The sequence below is a fragment of the Balaenoptera physalus genome (assembly GCF_965194825.1).
Source record: "Balaenoptera physalus genome assembly, chromosome: 20".
Classification (NCBI taxonomy): domain Eukaryota; kingdom Metazoa; phylum Chordata; class Mammalia; order Artiodactyla; family Balaenopteridae; genus Balaenoptera; species Balaenoptera physalus.
The window spans coordinates 46,779,087-46,803,417 of record NC_138901.1 but is presented as its reverse complement, the minus strand read 5'-3'; the positions used below and the strand labels follow the sequence as shown (position 1 = coordinate 46,803,417).

Here is a 24,331-nt window from a genome sequence, read left to right as displayed (position 1 = left end):
TGAGTAGATGTCCCACTTAAAAAACCGATGCATAAAAAAATTTTTTTTTAAACAAAAATTCTTTGTTTTGGTTTTAGTTTTGAATATAGGGAGCAATTACCTATAATCATTAGTCTGTAAAACATCTGAATTGAAGTGTTATACATATGTAAGATATATTGTCAGCCTTAGGACGTTTAAGCTAAAAGGTTAACAGTATTACTTATTTTGAAATACATAAAAGACTTAAAAATTTGTTAGAAAAATTACGAGCCATATTCTGATGAAATGAAAGCAAATAATAGAATTGGTAAGAGTGTATATGTGAAAGTTTTTAGATAGGGAGAAACTTGACACAGAGAAAGCCTTCGTTTTTGAGGAAGACATTTTTCTTAAAGAGGATGGTACCGAAAACTTTAGGCCAACTACCATATATACATGATTTTTTTTTCACATTTAAAAGTATGAGAGGGCTTCCCTGGTGGTGCAGTGGTTGAGAGTCTGCCTGCCAATGCAGGGGACATGGGTTCGAGCCCTGGTCTGGGAAGATCCCACATGCCGCGGAGCAACTAGGCCCGTGAGCCACAATTATGAGCCTGCGCGTCTGGAGCCTGTGCTCCACAACAAGAGAGGCCGCGACCGTGAGAGGCCCGTGCACCGCGATGAAGAGTGGCCCCCACTTGCCGCAATTAAAGGAAGCCCTCGCACAGAAACAAAGACCCAACACAACCATAAATAAGTAAATAAATAAATAAAATTTAAAAAAAAAGAAAGTATGAGAAATGGGCTTCTCTGGTGGCGCAGTGGTTGGGAATCTGCGTGCCAATGCAGGGGACACGGGTTCGAGCCCTGGTCCGGGAAGATCCCACATGCCGCGGAGCAACTAAGCCCATGCACCACTACTGAGCCTGTGCTCTGGAGCCCGCGAGGCACAACTACTGAGCCCGCGAGCCACAACTGCTGAAGCCCATGTGCCTAGAGCCCGTGCTCCGCAACAAGAGAAGGCACCGCCATGAGAAGCCCATGCACCGCAACAGAGAGTAGCCCTGCTCACCGCAACTGGAGAAAAGCCCGCACGCGGCAGCGAAGACCCAACGCAGCCAAAAATAAATAAATTAATAAAATAAAATAAATTAAAAAGAAATATGAGAAAGAGTTACACTTATTTGGAATATATAATTTTAATTTTATAGTAAAGGGTTGTATTCTGGGGGGAAATGACTGAAGCATTACTTTTTGAGATTTAATGTAAATATCTGACAGCTACTTAGCCTAGCTGTAGTGCTTTAAATGCTAGGTAAACAATAAGTGTGACCAAGAATGGTCATTTTGATACTGGTCTGATACACAGATTTATCAGGAAAACCACTTTTTAAGGAAAAAGTTGTAATAATTCATTTGTAGTTTTAAGATGGTTAACTAAGGGAAATAGGAAATGAAAAGAAAAAGGAGCATCGTCTCTGGAGTTGTTGTAAAGCCTGTTCTTTCTCAATCACTTCAGTACATTTTATTGCTGTTAGTGTCCGTCCCTGAACCACACAGCAGCAGCTTCATTCACTGAGGCTCCCAAACCGTTGTGAGCAGTTTCAGCATTCTGTTGGCTTAACCTATACTGTACTCTGGAGGTGAAATGGATCTTTTCTTGATCCATCCAGAATCTGGATTCTGAGCCAGCCAGGCTTTAATGCTAAGTAGTTGCTTAATGTCTGTTGACTGCTTAGACAGAAAAGTTAGGCTGTCTGTAAATTTTAAGGTGTTTATTTGCAGAGAAAGCCAAAGTATTTTAAGTACCTTCTTCACCTTATCTTAATTATTGAACATATTGAATACTATTCAGACCAAATTAAAAGTCAATTACCATTCTTTAAACAAAACAAAAAATTTAAAATTTTAAAAAATGCAACCACATGAAACTTAGTTCTTCAGGTTATAACTTTCCATGGTCAATTTCATTGGCCAGAATTTGCATTTAACTAGATTTGCATTAGTATGCTTAACAGATGTCCTTGTTATAATATGAGGAATGAGCCTTATTAACCTTTTATCTAAATCCTGTAGCTGCATTAAAAGTACACAAGATAGTCTTAGTTTTAGTGAAGTCTTGTTTTTAAATTAAATTGAGATATGTTTGTTTTCTGGTCAAATTAATTAAGAAAGTGGAACTGTTATCCTCTTTTTAAATGAGTCCGGTAGCTCTTACCCAATTTGTCTAACTGCTTGGTTTATCATCGAAACTTCTGGCAAACTAGCTCACACTTTGGTTGGCTCTGGCCTAGGCTTTTGTAATATTTCCTTAACTGGTATCCCTGCTTCTAATTTTGTCCATTCTCCATGTAGCAGACAGAGTCATCCTTAAAAAATATCTCAGATCGTGTTACCCATTTAATTCTCTGATGATTTCTACTTTCACTTAAAGACCATTAATTTTTTTTTTTTTTTTTTTTTTTTAACTTTTGGCTGCACGGTGAGGCATGCGGGATCTTAGTTCCCCAACCAGGGATCAAACCCATGCCCCCTGCACTGGGGGTGCAGAGTCTTAACCCCTGGACCACCAGGGAAGTCCCAAGGCCATTAAACTTTTTAATGCAGTCCTGTAGAGTCCTTCACAATCTGGCCCTTGCTTTGTTCTTGTACTACTCTCTCCTTTACTTTGCTTTCTCTGCAAGACCCAGGCATTATCCCTACTTCCCTGCATATTTGTTCACTTTTTTCTGTTGTTACTTGAGCTAGAAGGTAAGCTTTGTAAGGACAGGGGATTTGTCTTGTTTATTGACATTTCCCCAGGCCTAGAGTAGGACTGGCACAAAGTAGGCACTCAAATAGTTGTTGAAAGAATGAAAGAGTTCAAGCTAGTTTAGTTTATTTAGACTTTCCTTGTTTTCCAAACCAGTCCTTTTAGTCATAAAAATGTGATCATTCTCCTTTCTTAAAATCTGGTCTGAAAAAAAAAAAAAAAAAAAAATCTGGTCTGATGTGGTTATTGTTAGGATTTGAAGGGGCAGCATTCATCCAGTCTCTTGTTCCATGTTCTTAGCTTTATTTTGTTGCGGAGATTCCTGTGTTCTGGCAGTGAAGTAGACCAGTGACTTATAATGGCAATGCCATGTCTAGTTCACGTCTTGACTGCCAGGAATTATAGTCCTTGCCAAAAGAGGTCAGCTTCTCCTTGAACCACCAGAGGCCATCTTGGAGGTTTAAAGGAGTTAAAGAAAGATTCTTTAGGTATAAGAGTTAAAGAGACTTCAGGAATAAGCTAGCATTTATTTTGGAGAAAAACTTTCTATGATCTTTTTAAAGCCATATTGCTCTCCATTCTGGTCTTTGTTACAATGATATTTGAAGATTAAACTGCTCCCGTTTCAATTATACTGTGTCTGGTGATAGATAACGCAACGCAGTATGGTACCTACTATCACCTGGGTGATAGTACCTGGGTGATTGGCCATAGAAAGTCCATTCTACATAGCCTATTCTATTCATATAGAAAGTCTCTTCTACATCATCCTTACCTATGTACTGAGACCTGTTCTCTGCTGTCTTTTCTGCTCTGCCGGCACCAGTTGGGCTCTAGTGTTGACGTAGTTTGAAGGAGAGGGATAGACCATAGCATTTGTCCTTCTGCAGCCCACATTGTCTGCATATGGTTGATGAAATTTTCCTTTGGAACAATGCTCAGCTATTTCCCCAAATGCTAAAATTTTCCAGTTAAAAATACAAATTCATAGCTACTCTCCTCCTCCCTGTGTATTCTAATTACAATAAATTAGGAAGAGCCAACAAGGCTTCTTAATAAAGAAGCAGATAAAAATGAGGAGTAGGTCCCTTTGCTACTTGAAGCATGGGGTGTTTGTTATCAAGAAAAATAGCCAATATGGCTGGTAGGGTGGTAATTGGAACCAGGGAATATTACTTCTGCTTCATGACTATTAAGAATTTGCTGTCATTTAGAACTAGATGTTCAAAAGATGTGATGAAAAGACAAATTTTTAGCTGGGATAAATCTAGATAATTTGTTCTATAGTGATGAATTATGCTTCCCATGGATGACCTACTTAGAAGCATGGGGTTTCAGACAGAACTGTAGCATGTTGTGTTGAACTGAATCAGAAGGCCTTCTGTCCTTGGGGATAATTGTGGCCATGCTTTTAATTTTTATAGATCACTTTAATATTTCTCAGGCAAAATAGAGGAAATAGAGACCATCAGATGTCTGGCTAACAAAGAATAATTTTTTGTCCTCCATATTAATATGTATATTAAAATGTTTATATTATATATAATTATTAAATTTAATTATATTTATCATAAAATTGTACTATATAAAATATTTATAGTATATATTATATTAAATATAAAATTTAATTGGTACAATAATTAGAGAAGAGCTTGGGATATTGTTCCTTTATGGAAATAATTTTTATTTTCTGGAGTAGTTAAAAATATGCAGCGCTTATACTCATCTGCCATTGTTATAAGGGATTTTTTTTTTTGGCTGTGCCGCGCGGGTTGCAGGATCTTAGCTCCCTGACCAGGGATCGAACCTGGGCCCTCGGCAGTGAAAGTGTGGAGTCCTAACCACTGGACCGCCAGGGGATTCCCATAAGGAACCTTTTTGATAATAGGCTTATTTAAATAGTTTTAAAATTTTAATATTCTAAAATTTTTTCCTTCAAGGCATTCATTTATTTTCTCAATTAAAATTAGCTTGAAAGTGGCCTATTTTAACTTTAATTTTAAACCTGCTGCTTCATTATTTCTTTGATAGTCTCACTCAAGGTTAGGTGGGTAGGCCTTAAGAGAAGCAAAAAAGCCCTAGTTTAGATTCACCAAAGCATTTTTTTTTTTTTTTGGTTAAATTTTTTTTTTTAATTTATTTTATTTATTTTTGGATCTGTTGGGTCTTCCTTGCTGCGCATGGGCTTTCTCTAGTTGCGGTGAGCAGGGGGCTATTCTTTGTTGCAGTGAGCGGGCTTCTTATGGCGGTGGCTTCTCTTGTTGCGGAGCACGGGCTCTAGGTGCGTGCGCTTCAGTAGTTGCAGCACGCAGGCTCAGTAGTTGTGGCTCGCGGGCTCTAGAGCGCAGGCTCAGTAGTTGTGGCGCACGGGCTTAGTTGCTCCGCGGCATGTGGGATCTTCCCAGACCAGGGCTCGAACCCATGTCCCCTGCATTGGCAGGCGGATTCTTAACCACTGCGCCACCAGGGAAGTCCCTCACCAAAGCATTTTGAAACTAAATCACATCTGTATAATCCTTTATTAGTTAAAGCAGCTATCATTTCACTGCTCTTCCAAAAGGAAACCCAAAATGGTACTAATGAAAACATGCTCATTCATTTTCTCCCAAATTCACTGTAATCTCTCTCTCTTGCTCTAATTTTGAACTTGTTTTAAAAAAGGAGATCACTCTTGGATTTCTATGTGGAAGAGATTCATGTTCTTTGATTTTTTAAAAGGCCTTTTATTATACAATTACTTCAGAAACTAGATGGGATTGTTTTATTGTAGTGAGTGCTAAATTGCCTCAGATTCTTTAACAAATGAGGCAGGATACGAATGAGTAGAAATGTCACATTTTGAAAGGTAGTGTCATACAAATAAATTAATTATCCCCACTCTTTGGTATTGCTGTCTTGTAAGTCTGTATGATCAAGCATAAGTAAAGCTCTTTAATTGTTGCCGTCTTTACAGTGCCTCGTCTCCTCCAAGCCGTTTCCTTTCCTGTCTCTGAGGCCTGCCCTGTTGGAATGGACATGGTGACAGGTCTGTGCTTTGGCAGGAGTTGCTGCAGGTAGCCAGAACTGCCCTGAGGAGCTGAGCTGCGACGAAATCTGAATTTCCTCAGAATGTTGGTTTTCTCTTCTGAAAATATCACTGGGAATACAGAGGGTCCATGAGAAAAGCAGAAAAGGGACTATGACCAAGAAAAGGGTTGTTGTAATGAGTTTTAAGAAGAGAGATGAGGAAGAATGGATGCATTTTAAAGGTTACCGTGAGGGGGAACTTTAAAGGTAACACAGAACACCTGTTGAAGACCTGCATTTTGCTAAGGGATCCTGAGTGATGGTGATTAAGGAGAAACAAGTCCTTTGCTGTCTTGGAAACTAATAGGCTTTTTGATATTGTTGATTTACTTAATTTTGGAGATTTTGTTTAACATTTTGAGTTAAGGATTCAAAGGTAGGTTTCTTCTGAAACTGGTGAGGGCCTTTGAGTGGTAGGATGCAAATAAAATTTTTAAAAGGTAATTCTAAAAAGGGGATTATCAGGGTATCCGAAGAAGAATCAGGGTATTAAGGTAGGCAGATTTCTCAAGGACCAACAGTGGGACTTGTTTTAGTTACCAAGGAGCATCTGAGTTATTGAGTATCCGATTGAGTGTCTGATTATTGAGTATCTGATTCATTTTTTCCCATTCCTAACTTAGTAGATCAAGGATAACATTGTAGACATGTACAGCTGACCTTTGAACAACACAGGTTGGAACTTTGCAGGTCCACTTATCTGCTGATCTTTTTCAATAGTAAGTACTACAGTACTACACAATCTGCAGTTGGTTGAATCCAGGGATGAGGATACAGATGAATCGCTGATACAGAAGGCCGACTATAAGTAACACTATTTTCAACTGTGCGTGTGTTAGCACTCCTTACCCCCGCATTGTTCAAGGGTCAGCTGTATAAGATATCCAGGAGGGTTCTTCAGAAATGGAAAAGTTTCTGGGAACATCTGTGCTGGTGATAGTTGTAGGATTTTAGAGATAACCAGGGAAAAAGCAGACATCTCTCCTAGGGCCAGAAAGGCCCAGAAGTTCAAAGGTCACAGGTATTGTACAGGCATTGGATCTTCTAAAAGATTTGTTGTTTTAAGTATCTGGAATAAGAGGACGGTGGCTTGGCCCATTTGAAGATAACTACATTTGACCTTTCAACAAAGCAGTGGTTAGGGGTACTGACCCTCTGTGCAGTTGAAAATCTGTGTATAACTTATAGCTGGCCCACTGTTTACTGTGTTCCTCTGTATCTGTGACTCCACGTCAAAGATCTGCAGATTGTGTAGTATTTTAAATTGAAAAAAAAAATCTGTGTCAAAGTGGACCCACACAGTTCACATCTGTGTTGTTCAACATGTGGGGAATTTGATTGAAGGATAGACATGACTCCTTTGAATTATTTTTGCAATTTTTCTGTAAGTCTGAAATTTTCTGAATATAAATTTAAAAAAAATTGAGCCAGAGTTGCTGGATTAGTCAGCAGTGCATCTGAGTATTTTAATTAACTTACGCAGTATTTGTATATGGGGTGTTTCCTGACTTTTGTGGTCACCATTCCTTTTCTGTATTACTAACTTGTGTTAACAATAATTTTTAATGTCTGGCATAAGAAAGAGAAAGAACACTGCTTAGCCATCAGGAGATGGGTTATTCTCTTAGTGAGACCATGAGAAAATCACTGTGGCTGGGTCCCTTAGCTCTTCATCTGAAATTTTTGTGGGGAGCTGGATAAGCTGCCTTCAATAACTAGGTTGTAGCAGTTCTGTGATGATGGGCTCCTGATTCCCTGACTCAGGGAGATGTTATGTTATTGTCAGCCACTTGAAGAAGGCCCAAGCCTTCTTACACATGTAAATTGAAAAGATTGAAGAAGTCAGAGCTAGAAGACACCGGTTAACCATCTGATCTGCCCTCCATCTGCAGCACCCGCTTGTTTGCCGCACACCCTCTAAATTGTTTGGACCAGTGCTCTCTTTTCTAGCCAGTCATCATTTTTCCAGAGACTTGACTTGTATTTTTTTAAAATAAATTTATTTATTTTATTTATTTATTTTTGGCTACGTTGGGTCTTTGCTGCTGCGCTCAGGCTTTCTCTAGTTGCGGCAAGTGGGGGCTACTCTTCGTTGCGGTGCGCGGGCTTCTCATTGAGGTGGCTTCTCTTGTTGCAGAGCACGGGCTCTAGGCGCATGGACTTCAGTAGTTGTGGCACGCGGGCTCAGTAGTTGTGGCTCGCGAACTCTAGAGCACAGGCTCAGTAGTTGTGGCGCATGGGCTTAGTTGCTTCGCGGCATGTGGGATCTTCCCGGACCAGGGCTCAAACCCGTGTCCCCTGCATTGGCAGGCGGATTCGTAACCACTGCGCCACCAGGGAAGTCCTTTGACTTGTATTTTTAGTCACCCTTTCTTTTAGTCATTTAGAAAAGGAATGTGACTTTCCTTAACTTTAACATTTTCCAGTTCTTTTATATTTAGACTTGACTTTTGAAAACTATAATTTTCTATTACAGCAGAGATTAACAGGCAGGTGGACTGTTTTCCTCTAGAATCATGAGAGGATTTAGTTGATAAGCATTTGAATATCTAGCAATAGTAATTATATTATCGGAAAATGATGGGAATGAAAGTCAATTTTTAGAAAAAAAATTAAGAATTTAAGTTTGTGCATTAAAAAAAATTGCTAGGTTAGAAAATGTAACAGGAAAGTATCTTTGCTGTTACTAACCCTTTAAATATGATACCCTAAAAAAGAAATGAGGTAAAGATATAAAGAAATAGACACTCTGCTCTTCTATTGGTGAGGATATAAATTAGTTTATTCTTTTTTGGAGCTAATTTAACAATGTCTATTAAAACAAAAAAGATCATGCATGCTAACTTGAGTTCCACTTCTAGGAATTTATCCTGTAAAAATACTCATTGCAGCACTGTTTATAAAAGTGAAAACTTGAATACTGTTCATTGTTAGGAAATTACGTTAATAAATTATGACATCATACAATGGATTCTTATACAGCTATCAAAAAATAATGTAGGAAGCTTTTTAAATGTTAATATAAAGTACACCTACTGCTATTTTTAAAAATTGTGTTAAACTATACAAGACAGTATTAAACATTTTAACCTTTTGTAAATGTACAGTTCAGGGGCATTAAGTGTGTTCGCAGTGTTGTATAACCATCACCACTTTCTACATCTAAAACTTTTTCTTCATCCCCAACGAAAATGCTATATTTATTAAATAATAACCTTCCCTTTCCCCCTCCCAGGAGATTTAAAAATATTGACATGGAATACTGCCCAAATACATAATTAAGTGATAAAGGAAGGTTGCAAAATAGTAGAAATACTCTGATTCTACTCTGGTAAATTATTACTATGTTAAATATAAGTGTAGGAAAATCTGGGAGACTACATATGTTAAACAATGGGGAATACTATGGGAGATTTTTACTTTTATATATTTTGGTAATTTTTTGTTTTAAATAATATGTGTAACTTTACTAAGCAGAAGAAAAAGATATAATTTAAGTATTGTACTAAAACATGCTAATTTGGACGCCTCTGATTTTAGGTAACAAATAACAGACTTTCCTGTGTGGTTGCTAAATTTGAGGTTATGTAGAATCTAAATACTTTATTAAAGTAATTCTTTCTTCTTTTCACAGCTAGAGTTGGGAAGACATCACTGATTATGTCTCTGGTCAGTGAAGAATTCCCAGAAGAGGTAAACATTTTGATTTCTTAACTATATTTAAAATGTTTTAAATTTTATCAAAATTGAGTTAAATAGAATACATTTTTGCATGTGGTTTCTTTCTGATAGTTATGACTTCTAGAAAGGCTTGTGGTAGTTTTTACAAGACATCTCTGAAATATAGTGTAGGAGAAAGAGTCAAACTAGTTCTGAGTTCACTAAGGCCTTTGTGTTTCTTACTTTTGATCTTGGCTAGGACATTTGTCATCTCTGTGCCTTAGTTGTCTCATCTGTAAAATGGGAGCTGAAAGAGATGTTAGAGATATCTAAGCTGTATCATCCTCTCTTAATGTTTTTCGTAAGCCCAAAGTATAGAACAGATGGAGTATTCCTTTAGTTGAAGTAAGGGTAAAAGGTCTGGCTCCCCGCCTGCCTTCCATCTGACACTCCCCAGTCTTTGAGGCATTGGAACCACTAGGATTCTGCCACACATATTTGAAAACCTCAAATATTATCCACCTGCATCATTTTACAAATAAAAAATATAATTCATTCCACCTTTGCCTACCTCAAAGGATTGTTATGCATCTCACATGAGATAAGCTTAGTAATAATACAGAGCCACCAAAAGTTAGGTGGTTTTGTTATTGCTGGCAATGTATTTATTTATTACATTTTGGAAGTTCCCGTATGGGGGACTGTTGGCTAAAACCTTATGTAAAGTTAAGATATTGTTATGAGGAATGGGATCAATGCAAAAGGGATGAAAATTATTTCTTTTTATTTTCTTTCTTCACATAGTAGGTATTATTAGTGCCACGGTTTGCATTTATCATTTCTTTACTCTTGTTTAATTAGGAATATCTGTGCAATTTTGCTGTTTAGAGAGGAATTTGATGTATTACGTGGTAGTTATTTCAAAAATTACAACTGCCATGTGACCACTCATTGTTTCTTTTTTTTTAAAATTTATTTATTTTTATTTTTGGCTGCCTTGGGTCTTTGTTGCTGCGTGCGGGCTTTCTCTAGTTGTGGCAAGCGGGGGCTACTCTTCATTGTGGTTCGCGGGCTTCTCATTGGGTGGCTTCTCTTGTTGCAGAGCGTGGGCTCTAGGCGCGTGGGCTTCAGTAGTTGTGGCACTCGGGCTCAGTAGTTGTGGCTCGCGGGCTCTAGAGCGCAGGCTCAGTAGTTGCAGCTCACGGGCTTAGTTGCTCCGTGGCATGTGGGATCTTCCCGGACCAGGGCTCGAACCCGTGTCCCCTGCACTGGCAGGCGGATTCTTAACCACTGCACCACCAGGGAAGTCCCACTCATTGTTTCTTTTGCTTTTTTTTCTCTTAAATAAGATAGTTAAATAAATCATAGCTTAATTTGTAAAATGGAGTGTATTTTCATATGTGGTGTGTGGAATCAGTAATGTTAATTAGGATCACTCAGGTTATAATACCTAAAAGTTTTCTGTGATAGTTTAACTTAGTTTAGAATTGTCATTTTATTTTATTTATTTTATTTTTATTTTTTTATTTAATTCCTTTATAAGTTTATTTATTTATTTATTTATTTATATTTTTGGCTGCGTTGGGTCTTCGTTGCTGCGCCCAGGCTTTTCTCTAGTTGCGGCCAGTGAGGGCTACTCTTCATTGTGATGCGCGGGCTTCTCATTGTGGTGGCTTCTCTTGTTGCGGAGCATGGGCTCTAGGCATGCGGGCTTCAGCAGTCATGGCACGCGGGCTCAGTAGTTGTGGCTCAAGGGTTCTAGAGCTCAGGCTCAGTGGTTGTGGGGCACAGGCTAAGTTGCTTCATGGCATGTGGGATCTTCCCAGACCAGGGCTTGAACCCATGTCCCCTGCATGGGCAGGAGGATTCTTAACCACTGCGCCACCAAGGAAGTCCAGAATTGTCATTTTAGCATAGTCCTTTTTGGGCGTGGATAAGGGGTTTTTCTAAGTAATAGGGTCATTAAGCATAAGGCTTATGTAGCCAGTTATCTTCCAGAAGAAATGAATTTTGATAATTTATTAATTTATTTGAGGATTGTTTTAGATTAACATAGGTCTTCATTTGCAGAGTACCTTAAGCCTTCAACAAAATAGAATGAAAACTACATTTTAAAAATCTAATTTTGAAACACCAAATTAATTTAGGAGCTGAAGTATCCTTAATATGTCCTGTGCCCACACAGGTATAAATGTGCATGTTTTTTTTAAAAAAAGTGTTTTATCGTATAGTTTTCATATATATTTGCATCTGTGGTAAAGCATAAAAATAAGCATTTAAAAGTACAATCAATACTTGTAAAGATAAGTATTGGCAAAAGGGGCTACTATATGGATAAATTTACATAATCTGTTAACAAGTTTGATTGATAATATTTAAAGGTTTTTCCTTTTTTATATTTGTTTGCAAATGAAGGTTCCTCCCCGGGCAGAAGAAATCACCATTCCAGCTGATGTCACCCCTGAGAGAGTTCCAACGCACATTGTAGATTACTCAGGTAGTAAATGTCTTCTTGTAGGTGAAGCTGTAGAGTTAATTTAATAGTCCTTAAAAAGGTACTTAACTGAGCTTTAAAAAATGTTTTAGGAAGGGTGTTCCTTTTCTCTAGCAGTAAATGATCATTTACTCTTTTTGTCTTACCCCACACCCCAAGAAAAGCCTCCACCTTGCAGTTCTCTGTCCCTAATTCACTAAGTTGGGTTCTGTAATAATGAAAAAGAAGGAGGGATGGCAAATGACCAGACAAATGATACCCTCCTTGAATTTGCATGTTTGCAGAGAGAAGTTCTGTGTTAATTTTGTTATCAGACATTCAGGCATGCTCTGATGATGTAGAAAGAGTTCTAATTTGAAAATTTTTTGAGTTCTAAATTGGTTCTTTAACTTGTCAGACTTTGTCCTAAAACAAAAAAAGCTAAAACAGTTATCTTGCTTACAGTGTATGATAATGGAAGCACATCTGTATTGCTTTTAATAATGTAAAGTTTTTCTACACACTACTACTTTACTTTTTATTCATTAAATTATTTTACTTTGTTCTGGGACTTCTTTTGGAAAGAAAGGGAAGTTGTAACAGGTGTACCACTCTGATGAGAGATGTTGATACTGGGGAAAGCTATATATGAAGGCAGGAGGTATATGGGAAATCTCTGTACCTTCCACTCAGTTTTGCTGTGAACCTAAAACTGCTCTAAAAAATGAAATCTATTTTTAAAAATGGGTATAACTACATTAGTAATACTTTGTTTTGCTGAGCTGGTATTCCATATATTCCAAAAGTGAAATACTTTGCAGTCTGATACATATGACTGTTGAACACTTAAAATGTGTCTGGTCTAAATTGAAATGTGCTCTAAGTATAAAATATAAGTGGATTAAAAAAAAAATAAGTGGATTTAGAAGACAGTATGAAAAAAGGAGTGTACGATATCTCATTAATAATTTTTCTATTGATTACATATTGAAATTTTAATATTTTTGTTATTTTGGGTTAAATTAAAAAGTCATTTTACCTGTTCCTTTTTACTTTGTTTAAGGTGACTACTAGAAAATTAAAAATTTCATGAATGGCTTGTATCATATTTCTCTTGGACAGCACTGTACTAGAAGCTGAGGGGAGTTGGATGTTTTCTGCTACAATCAGTCTCATAACTAGCTTTATTTACAGAATTATTCTTTTTCAATATGTGTAGCCACATACTTAGATTCACTTCAGCATTAGAATTGAGGCCTTAACCCATTGATTACTCAACATTTGAGAAGATATTTAAAATATGGCCAATTTTTTAGCATAAATTGAAATACCATGTACTCATTTGTGGTATTAGTTTGTATGTCAGAAATAACATGCATTTTGGGGGGAAACAGTTAACGTAAAGTGATCTAAATTAATACGTCAATAATTGCTTTGGTCTTCATTTGTTTACTTCTCCATTCTAGCTATATATTGCACTTATCCTCTGCACCTGTAGGATTATAGGCATATCCACCCATTGAGACCAGTTCTAGCCAGAGATATGGGCCAGTGAGGGAATTTTTTCTTTTTTTTCTTTTTTTTAAATATTTATTTATTTATTTATTTTGGCTGCACCGGATCTTAGTTGTGGCACTTGGGATCTTAGTTGTGGCACTTGGGATCTTTTAGTTGAGGCATGAGGGCTTCTTAGTTGCGGCACGTGAACTCTTAGTTGGGGCATGCATGCAGGATCTAGTTCCCCAACCAGGGATCAAACCTGGGCCCCTGCATTGGGAGTGCTGAGTGTTACTCAGTGGACCACCAGGGAAGTCCCCAGGGAATTCTTGACTCATTATCATGCTCCAGTTTTGCTTCTGAGGCCTGGTTAAGATTACTTCTATCTGCTGTCTAGATCTTAAGCTTATACTGCCCAGATTCTAACCTGGCTTTTTGACCCTGTGTGTATAGACTCTTTGTCTGGGCTTCTGACTCTAGCTTGGGTTTCTGATCTCTTTTCCCATTCCCTTCTCAACTCTGGATCAGATGCCGGCCCAGATTTATCACACAATGCCTTCTGCTCTTCCGTGCCTGAGTTATCTTCATGTAGACTTGTCTCTCAGTGCCAGCCAGCTTCCTTATCATAGTTCAACTCTGCTTTCTCTGGCTTGCCCTTGTCTTTGCCACTTGTCTGGCACTACACCATGTAAATGGCATGAGGGGTGAGGGATGTTTTGAGGGATGTTAGATGGGTGTCATATGGATTTTAGCTTGGCCATTTGTTTTTATGAAAGTGTTTAAAATATGAAAAGAAATTTTTGACTTTGTCATTTGTAGAAGCAGAGCAGAGTGATGAACAACTTCATCAAGAAATATCACAGGTAAGTTAAAAAAAAATAGTTCTAGGTTCTCTTGTGGCAAAACAGTGATGATTCTGTATCTACCATTTCATTCTCTCACTTACCAAGAGGGCTTTTTCAGTTCTTTATTGTTACTGCTGACTTTGAGAATGTATTTTTGCTGTAAATCCTTTGGAACCTTTTTCTCTTAGAGGCATGCTAAGTTTTTTAGTTTTCAAATTTTGTTCTTTCTTTGGCCCAAATATATTAGCTAGTTGGTAATTAAATGCTACTTTTGTGTTATTTTAAAATGACATCAATTTGTTAATTTTTCTTGTAGGCTAATGTTATCTGCATAGTTTATGCTGTTAACAACAAGCATTCTATTGATAAGGTATGAATGTATGACATTTTTTCACTATATTTTGTTAAATTTCAGTGGGGGCACTTTTAAAATTGATCCTCAATTTAGAATTTTAGGGGTCAAGGGTAGAGTATTTTTCAAAGAAGATCCTCATCATGGCTTAGTTCTTGTTAATTTTCATTTTAGGTAACAAGTCGATGGATTCCTCTCATAAATGAAAGAACAGACAAAGACAGCAGGTAGTTTTTTTCTCTCAAACTTTGTATATTGAAAAATTTCAAACTTAGAGAAAAGTTGCAAGAAATAGTATAATGAACATCTGTAAACTATTTACTTAGATCCACTAGTTAACAGTTTGCCATATGTGCTTTATCTATAGGTCTGTCTGTTTACACACTCACACCTTTTTTGGGAGGAATTATTCGAGGCAGCGCATATATTTGAGAGCAAAGCAGAAAATAGAGCTCTGGTACTATAATGTGCCCTCTCTCTTGAGATGCCCTTTTGAGGATTGGCAATACCCTAAGTCATTGAGTGCTCACCATGTGGTATATGTAAGAGCACAGGACTTGGAGGAAAATGAGTGACCTTGGAAATCTGGCTTGGCCTCTTATGAGCTTTAAAACTTCATTGAGCCTTAGTTTCCTCATCTGTAAGTGGGTAATACTTCTCTTGGCTACATGTGGTTATTTTGAGAATCCAGTGAAATATAATGCATGTATAAGTGCTTTATAAGTTCTCTAAAAATCTTTATAGAGATGTTCATTTAGGAATTCATGCGGGGAGATTTCTTTGAAATTCTTTGTAAGATATATGTATGATAGGGAAAAAGCAAATTCTGTTTTTTTCTGAGCAGATTGGTGGTACTAGGTATAAATGTTTTGAGCTTTAAATGGAAACAAAACATTCTCTTGTGGTATTGTTTAATTGAACATGTTATTTGTGAAGCATTTGAGTCTTTTTCAAAAAAATTTTTATTGAGATATACTTGACATATAACATTATGTTGGTTTCAGGTGTATAACATCATGATTTAGTATTTGTATACGTTGTAAAATGGTCACCACAATAAGTCTAGTTACTATGTGTCATCATACACAGTTAACTTTTAGTATTTACTCTTTTGGCTACTTTCAAGTATGCTCCACAATATTATTGACTATAGTCACCATGCTGTGCTTTACATCCCTGTGGCTTATTCATCTTGTAACGGAAAGTTTGTACCTCTTGACCCCCTTCACCTGTTTCACCGACTCCCCACCTCCCACCCACTTCTCTGGCAAGCACTATTCTGTTCTCTGTATCTATGATTTTGGTTTTTTTTTTAGATTCCACATATAAGTGAAATCATACAGTATTTGTTTTTCTCTGTCTGACTTAACTGTCCTTAGCCTAATTCCCTCAAGGTCCATCCATGTTGTTGAAAATGGCAAGATTCCATTCTTTTTTATTGCTGAATAATATTCCATTGTATATATATTCACCACACCTTCTTTATCTCTTTATCCATTTATGGACACCTAGGTTGTTTCCATATCTTGGCTATTGTAAATAGTGCTGTAAATGAACATGGGGGCACATATATCTTTTCAAATTAGTTTTTTTGTTTTCTTTGGATAAATACCCAGAAGTGGAATCGATGGATTGTGTGGTAGTTCTATTTTTAATTTTTTGAGGAACCTCCATAGTGTTTTCCATAGTGATTGCACCAATTTACATTCCTACCAACAGTGCACAGAGGTATATGAGGGTTCCGTTTTCTCCACATCCTCACCAACACTTCTTATTTCTTATCTTTTTGATAATAGCCATTCTAACAGGTATGAGGTGATATGTCATTGTAGTTTTGATTTGCATTTCCCTGATGATTAGTGATGTTGAGCATCTTTTCAGGTGCCTGTTGGCCATCTGTATGACTTTTTTTTTGGAAAAATCTGTATTCAGATCCTCTGCCCATTTTTAAATCGGATTTTTGGGTTGTTTTTTTTTTGGCTGTTGAGTTTTATGAGTTCTTTGTATAATTTGGATATTAACTTCTTATCTGATATATGATTTGCAAATAATTTTCTCCCATTCAGTAGGTTGTCTTTTAATTTTGTAGATGATTTCCTTTGCTGTGTAGAAATAGAAATTTTTAGTTTGATATGGTCCCACTTGTTTATTTTTGCTCTTGTTGCCAGATCCAAAAATTCATCACCAAGTAACTTATGCCTATATTTTCTTCTCGGAGTTTTATGGTTTCAGGTCTTACATTCAAGTCTTTGATCAAAATGGTCTTACATCCATTTTGAGTTAGTTTTTGTGTATGGTGTAAGATAGTGGTCTAGTTTCATTCTTTTGCATGGGGCTGTCCACTTTTCCCAATACCATTTGTGGAAGAGACCATCCTTTCCCTATTATATATTCCTGCCTCCTTTGTCATAAATTAATTGACCATATTGTTTGGGTTCCATTGATCTATGTATTTGTTTTTATGCGAATACCATACTGTTTTGATTACTATAGCTTTGTTATGTAGTTTTAAATCAGGGCGCATGGTGCCTACAGATTTTTTGTTCTTTTTCAAAATTGCTTTGGCTATTCAGGGTCTTTTGTAGTTCCATCCAATAGGATTATTTGCTGCATTTCTGTGAAAAATGTCATTGGAATTTTGATAAGGATTGCATTGAATCTATATATTGCTTTGGGTAATATGGACATTTTAACAATATTAATTCTTCCAGTCCATGAGCACAGAATATTTTTCTGTTTCTTTGTGTCTTCTTCTGTTTCTTTCATCAATAACATACAGTTTTCAGTGTACAAGTCTTTCACCTCCTTGGTTAAATTTATTCCTAGGTATTTCATTCTTTTTGATGCAATTGTAAATGGGATTGTTTTCCTAATTTTCCTTTCTCATAGTTTGTTGTTAGTGTATAGAAATGCAACCAAATTTTGTGTATTGATTTTGTACCCCACCACTTTACTGAATTTGTTAGTTCTAACAGTTTTTTGGTGAAGTCTTTAGGGTTTTCTATATATAAAATCATGTTCTCTGCAAATAGTGACAGTTTTAGGTGCCTTTTATTTCTTTTGCTTGCCTAATTTTTCTGGCAAGTACTTCCAATATTTTATTGAAAAAAAGTGGGGAGAGTGGGCATGCTTGTCTTGTTCTTTTTTTTTTTTTAATTTATTTTTATTTATTTATTTTTGGCTGTGTTGGGTCTTCATTTCTGTGCGAGGGCTTTCTCTAGTTGCGGCAAGTGGGGGCCACTCTTCATCGTGGTGCGCGGGCCTCTCACTATCGCGGCCTCTCTTGTTGCGGAGCACAGGCTTGAGACGCGCAGGCTCAATAGTTGTGGCTCACGGGCCTAGTTGCTCCGTGGCATGTGGGATCTTCCCAGACCAGGGCTCGAACCCGTGTCCCCTGCATTAGCAGGCAGACTCTCAACCACTGCGCCACCAGGGAAGCCCCTTGTCTTGTTCTTTGAGTCTTTTTAAATGTTAGGAAAACCAGACTAATATCTATATATTATACACATATGGCCCTTTACTTCATTTTTTAGATTTCTTTTTTAGTTGGGCATTTTCATGCCTTGAAACTCTAAAGATCTGTTTCTAAACAGATGAACATGGTGACTCACCCTCTCACGTATTTACTTTGTGACTGAGATGGCATTGTATGTGCTACATCTTGCATCTCTGATGGCTTCTCTTTATCATTGTTTTATCATTAACATTGTTTTAAAGTCACTTTGTAGTGACTTACTGACAAAGCTGAAAGGAGCTCTCTAGAGCTATACTGTCCAAGGCAGTAGCTTCTAGTCAGTTGTGGCAATTTAAGTAAAATGAAATAAAACGAAAAATTCAGTTTCTTGGACATAGCCACATTTCAAGTGCTTGATAGCCACTTGTGGCTAGAGGTTACAGGAATGGACAATACAGATAAAGATCATTTCTGTCATCACAGAAGGTTGTATTGGACAGGACTGCCTTGGAGGAAACAATGCCTGTATGCTCCTGACACTTGTTTTTCTTGCTGATTACTTGAACTGTTTCCAGGAGGGACTCTTCAGAGGAGTCAGTTTTGCCAGGATCTCTCAAGCACTAGCTTGAACAACTGAATTTTTAAAATGGGCTCTACTACGACAGCTTCCTAAACTGCTCTTTAGAAACTAGCTGGCTAGTCTTGTGGCCCTTTTAGTATGCCATCTGAAAGTGGCTTTCAATATTTGGAGATCTAATTGTGCTTTCTCAGGTGTGGCTATACTTTTACCCCTTCCTGAATCATGTGAGCATATTTATTTCTCTTGTGGTTGATTTGTTCCAAGGTGGTCTATTTCTTTAGTGTATGGACTTCACATTTTCCCAATACCTTCTTTCCTGGGCCTCATACCTTAAGTTTATATTTGTTACACATGTGTTCTTACTTAGGACTTCCTTGTACCATTATCACAGTGCTCCTTAGTCAGGGGTGCCCATCACTGTCGCCTGAAGTACTTTAAAACAATGTAGGTGCCTTTGCTCCACCCTTTGAGTTTTAGAATCTGTAGGTTTGGAGTAGGGCTTGGACATGTGTATTTTTTTTTTTAAGATCCATAAATTATTCTGAGCATACCTTTGGTTGTAAAGCAGCACATTTTTGGAAACCCTTCTGGCTCTATTAACAATCTATATTTGGGTTATGAAGTGGGCCAGTCCTTTTACACATAATAACCACACTAGGTGGTTAAATAAATGCTTGCAAGTATTTCTTTTGCAATCTGGAGTTCCAGCAAGATGATTTGCTTTCCCTTTAAGCTTTCTTGTGGGATGTACAAATAATTGTTCTCCACTGGGCTAGTACTCCTTGGTAATCCCCGTTCAGATTTCTGATAGGCCTGTCAGATTTAATTTGTTTAAAACAAAATCCTTAATTCCCTGCCTACTCCCCACTGCCCCCCCACCCAGATTTCTCAGTCTTTTCTGTCTCAGAAGCTCTACGCATTTTGTCCAGCCAAAAAAATCTGTTTATTTTTCTTGATTTCTGTTTTCCTTCAATCTCCATATTTAATCTACCCATTGCTCCTGTTCGTTCTACTTCTAAAATATATCTCAAATCTGAATATTTCCTCTTCACCTTCATTGCCCTAATCCAAGGTATCACATAAAAAAACTTTTTTATTATTGAAAAAAAATCAAACATATACAAAAGTAGAGAGAATAGTATAACGAATCCCTCTGTATCAGTCATCCAGCTTCAGTAATTAACAACTCATGGCCAGTGTTGTTTCATTTATTACCCCTTCCCTTGGGATCATTTTGAACAAATCAGACATCATATTGTACTGTAAACATTTCAGTATGTATCTCTCAAAGATAACAAATGACTGCATTTTAAAATATCATTTGGATCATATCATTCACCCAGTTATAACCCTTCTGTGGCTTCCCTTTTTACACTTAAAATAAAACACACACTCTTTACTGCAGCTGTAATTCCTTTTGTGTCTGGCCTTTGTTCCTCTCTCCAACTCCATTTCATACCTCTTCCCCTTGTACCAGTACTCTTCAGCCACTCTGGCATTTTTCTGTTCTTTGGACTCATGGGAATGTTTTTTCAGTTCGGGGCTTTTGCACATGCTGTCCCTTCTTCCCAGCCAGCTCTTTCTTGGCTTTTCACGTAACAGATTCCATTTCATCCTTCACTCCTTGGCTCAAATGCCACCTTGTCAGAGAGATTTTTCCCTGATTACCATGTAGAGTTAGCCCCCTCCCGTTACTTTATCCCATATCCCCCTGTTTATTTCCTTCATTGCACTTACAGAATTGGAAAGTGTCTTTGTTTATTTGCTTATTGTCCATTTTCTGATTTGCACTATGAGAGTGAGCGGGGACCTTTTCTGTCTTGTGTCTGTAATGCTTAGAACAGTCCCTGGCTTATAATAGGAACTCAGTAAATATTTGTTGATTATGAACATGCTTTCCAGGGTGCTTGGGCTGACTAAGATAGAGGGTTCATATTGAGCAGATTAAGTAAATCTTATTAGTTAGACTAGGTTACAATGTACATTAAAATATAAATCTAATGTCTTCTGCCTTCCTTATTATTACAATGTGCCCTGTTTATTTCAGGCTGCCTTTGATATTGGTTGGGAACAAATCTGATCTGGTGGAATACAGTAGTATGGAGACCATCCTTCCTATTATGAACCAGTACACAGAAATAGAAACCTGTGTGGAGGTATGCCGTATCATTTGATTTTGAAATTTACGGTTGGTGAATTCTCACTAAATTGAGGTTCAGAATAGGAGGGAGGGAAGATGTGGGGTGGAATAAATTTGTTTGTGAAGTCATGTAAACCAAATAAAACAGAGAACTTGGAGATGGCCTCTGAGCTCTTTGTAGACAGTCATATTGTGATATCCACTAAGAAAAATGCACTTTTTTCAGTTTCTTCAAGGAATGTTGATAGTTTAAAAAATATTTTTAGCTCTCATAATTGCTTTCAGAGTGAAAAATTTTAAACTTTCTTTTCAGTGTTCAGCAAAAAATCTGAAGAACATATCGGAGCTCTTCTATTATGCACAGAAAGCTGTTCTTCATCCTACAGGGCCCCTGTACTGCCCAGAGGAGAAAGAGGTAAACCCTCCATCCCACCAGGCTATGTTAGTAGGGGCTGGAATGTGTAGGTAGTAACTCCGTTATGATAACGATTTTTAGTAACTCTGAAGTATTCATCTAAACTGCTAAAATTAAAATTTATTGCTTACTATACTGTTATATTTTCTAGGTACTTTTCTTCAAAGACATTCACATTAAATAGTCAGAATAATATTCCAGATCAAATATTATTTCAGGAAATACCATTAAAACAAACAGAATTGGCAATTGTAACAACAAAAAGTCCAAAGACTTAACTAATGGTCTACTTGTTTTGCTACTATTAAATCCACGAATCTGTGGGATGAATTGGGAGATTGGGATTGACATATACACTAATATGTATAAAATAGATAACTAATAAGAAGGTGCTGTATAAAAAAATAAATAAAAAAAATAATATTCAAATCAAAGAAAAAAATCCACAAACTTAAAAACACATACAAGCAAAAAACTTGTGTAATTATTTGACATGGGTACTATATGTAATACAATTTGAATACTCCCTTTTGTTCCATAGCTTAGAAACACAGTAATTCCTTAATGAAATATCTAAAATTTAACAATATTTTACCATAGACTTTTAAAATTAATTTTTAAATTGAGATGTAACTCACATACCATAAATTTCACCCTTTTGAAGTGTTCTCTTCAGTGATTTTTAATGTATTCACAAAATTGTGTGTCCATCCTCACTGTCTGACTCCAGAGCGTTTCATCTCCCCAAAAGAAACCTTGTACCCACTAGCAGTCACTCCCATTACCCCCTCCTTCCTTACCCCAGTTTTTGGCAACCACTAATCTTCTTTCTGTCTCTATGGATTTGCTTATTCTGGACATTTCATATAAATGGAATCATACAATATGTGGTCTGTTGTGTCTGGCTTCTTTTATTTACTTATTTATTTATTTATTTTTGAATTTTATTTAATTTATTTTTTATACAGCAGGTTCTTATTAGTCATCCATTTTATACACATCAGTGTATACATGTCAATCCCAATCTCCCAGTTCATCCCACCCACACCCCCACCCACACCCCCACTGCCCCCCTTGGTGTCCATACGTTTGTTCTCTACATCTGTGTCTCTATTTCTGCCCTGCAAACCGGTTCATCTGTACCATTTTTCTAGGTTCCACATGTATGCGTTAATATGCGATATTTGTTTTTCTCTTTCTGACTTAATTCACTCTGTATGACAGTCTCTGGATCCATCCACGTCTCTGCAAATGACCCAATTTCATTCCTTTTTATGGCTGAGTAATATTCCATTGTACATATGTACCACATCTTCTGTATCCATTCGTCTGTCAATGGGCATTTAGGTTGCTTCCATGACCTGGCTATTGTAAATAGTGCTGCAATGAACATTGGGGTGCATGTGTCTTTTTGAATTACGGTTTTCTCTGGGTATATGCCCAGTAGTGGGATTGCTGGGTCCTATGGTAATTCTTTTTTTAGTTTTTTAAGGAACCTCCATACTGTTGTCCATAGTGGCTGTATCAATTTACCTTCCCACCAACAGTGCAAGAGGGTTCCCTTTTCTCCACACCCTCTCCAGCATTTGTTGTTTGTAGATTTTCTGATGATGCCCATTCTAACTGGTGTGAGGTGATACCTCATGGTAGTTTTGATTTGCATTTCTCTAATAATTAGTAATGTTGAGCAACTTTTCATGTGCTTCTTGGCCATCTGTATGTCTTCTTTGGAGAAATGTCTATTTAGGTCTTCTGCCCATTTTTGGATTGGGTTGTTTGTTTTTTTAATATTGAGCTGCATGAGCTGTTTATATATTTTGGAGATTAATCCTTTGTCTGTTGATTTGTTTGCAAATATTTTCTCCCATTCTGAGGGTTGTCTTTTCGTCTTGTTTGTAGTTTCCTTTGCTGTGCAAAAGGTTTTAAGTTTCATTAGGTCCCATTTGTTTATTTTTTATTTTATTTCCATTACTCTAGCAGGTGGATCAAAAAAGATCTTGCTGTGATTTATGTCAAAGAGTGTTCACCCTATGTTTTCCTCCAGGAGTTTTATAGTGTCTGGCCTTACATTTAGGTCTTTAATCCATTTTGAGTTTATTTTTGTATATGGTGTTAGGGAGTGTTCTAATTTCATTCTTTTACATGTAGCTGTCCAGTTTTCCCAGCACCACGTATTGAAGAGACTGTCTTTTCTCCATTGTATATCTTTGCCTCCTTTGTCATAGATTAGTTGACCATAGGTGCGTGGGTTTATCTCTGGGCTTTCTATCCTGTTCCATTGATCTATATTTCTGTTTTTGTGCCAGTACCCTATTGTCTTGATTACTGTAGCTTTGTAGTATAGTCTGAAGTCCAGGAGTCTGTTTCCTCCAGCTCCGTTTTTTTCCCTCAAGGCTGCTTTGGCTATTCGGGGTCTTTTGTGTCTCCATACAAATTTTAATATTTTTTGTTCTAGTTCTGTAGAAAATGCCACTGGTAATTTGATAGTGATTGCATTGAATCTGTAGATTGCTTTGGGTGGTATAGTAATTTCACAGTATTGATTCTTCCAATCCAAGAACATGGTATATCTCTCCATCTGTTTGTGTCATCTTTAATTTCTTTCATCAGTGTCTTATAGTTTTCTGCATACAGGTCTTTTACCTCCTTAGGTAGGTTTATTCCTAGGTATTTTATTCTTTTTGTTGCATTGGTGAATGGGATTGTTTCCTTAATTTCTTTTTCTGATCTTTCATTGTTAGTGTATAGGAATGCAAGAGATTTCTGTGCATTAATTTTGTATCCTGCAACTTTACCAGATTCATTGATTAGTTCTAATAGTTTTCTGGTGGCATCTTTAGGATTCTCTATGTATAGAATTATGTTATCTGCAAACAGTGACAGTTTTACTTCTTCTTTTCCAATTTGTATTCCTTGTATTTCTTTTTCTTCTCTGATTGCCGTGGCTAGGACTTCCAAAACTATGTTGAATAATAGTGGTGAAAGTGGACATCCTCGTTTTGTTCCTGATCTTAGAGGAAATGCTTTCAGTTTTTCACCATTGAGAATGATGTTTGCTGTGGGTTTGTCTTATATGGCCTTTATTATGTTGAGGTAGGTTCCCTCTGTGCCCACTTTTTGGAGAGTTTTTATCATA

At 37.1% G+C, this 24,331-nt stretch overlaps 1 protein-coding gene and 1 long non-coding RNA gene across 20 annotated transcripts in view; one reads left to right on the top strand and one right to left on the bottom strand.

The window, feature by feature from the left end:
• The window catches only part of LOC309651266, a 38,507-nt gene extending 35,592 nt beyond the window's left edge, over positions 1-2,915 (bottom strand). Inside the window, exon 1 of the long non-coding RNA XR_014257988.1 lies at positions 660-2,915. This is a non-coding gene — a long non-coding RNA (uncharacterized lncRNA). The remainder of the gene's footprint in view (positions 1-659) is intronic.
• The window catches only part of RHOT1 (ras homolog family member T1), a 67,418-nt gene that overhangs the window by 1,803 nt on the left and 41,284 nt on the right, over positions 1-24,331 (top strand). For 10 of the 19 annotated variants that reach the window (XR_014257973.1, XR_014257974.1, XR_014257975.1 and 7 more), the window contains exons 2-9: positions 5,667-5,738; positions 9,414-9,472; positions 11,855-11,936; positions 14,229-14,272; positions 14,571-14,624; positions 14,781-14,833; positions 20,688-20,796; positions 21,094-21,195. Coding sequence is in view for 16 of the 19 variants with exons in the window: in XM_082443693.1 (XP_082299819.1) it covers positions 5,667-5,738; positions 9,414-9,472; positions 11,855-11,936; positions 14,229-14,272; positions 14,571-14,624; positions 14,781-14,833; positions 20,688-20,796; positions 21,094-21,195 (575 nt within the window). In the remaining 3 variants the exon portion in view is untranslated. Of the gene's footprint in view, positions 1-5,666; positions 5,739-5,761; positions 5,987-9,413; positions 9,473-11,854; positions 11,937-14,228; positions 14,273-14,570; positions 14,625-14,780; positions 14,834-20,687; positions 20,797-21,093; positions 21,196-24,331 lie in introns of those variants that run through there. The other 9 variants (XM_082443694.1, XM_082443705.1, XM_082443699.1 and 6 more) reach the window with 3 other exon arrangements.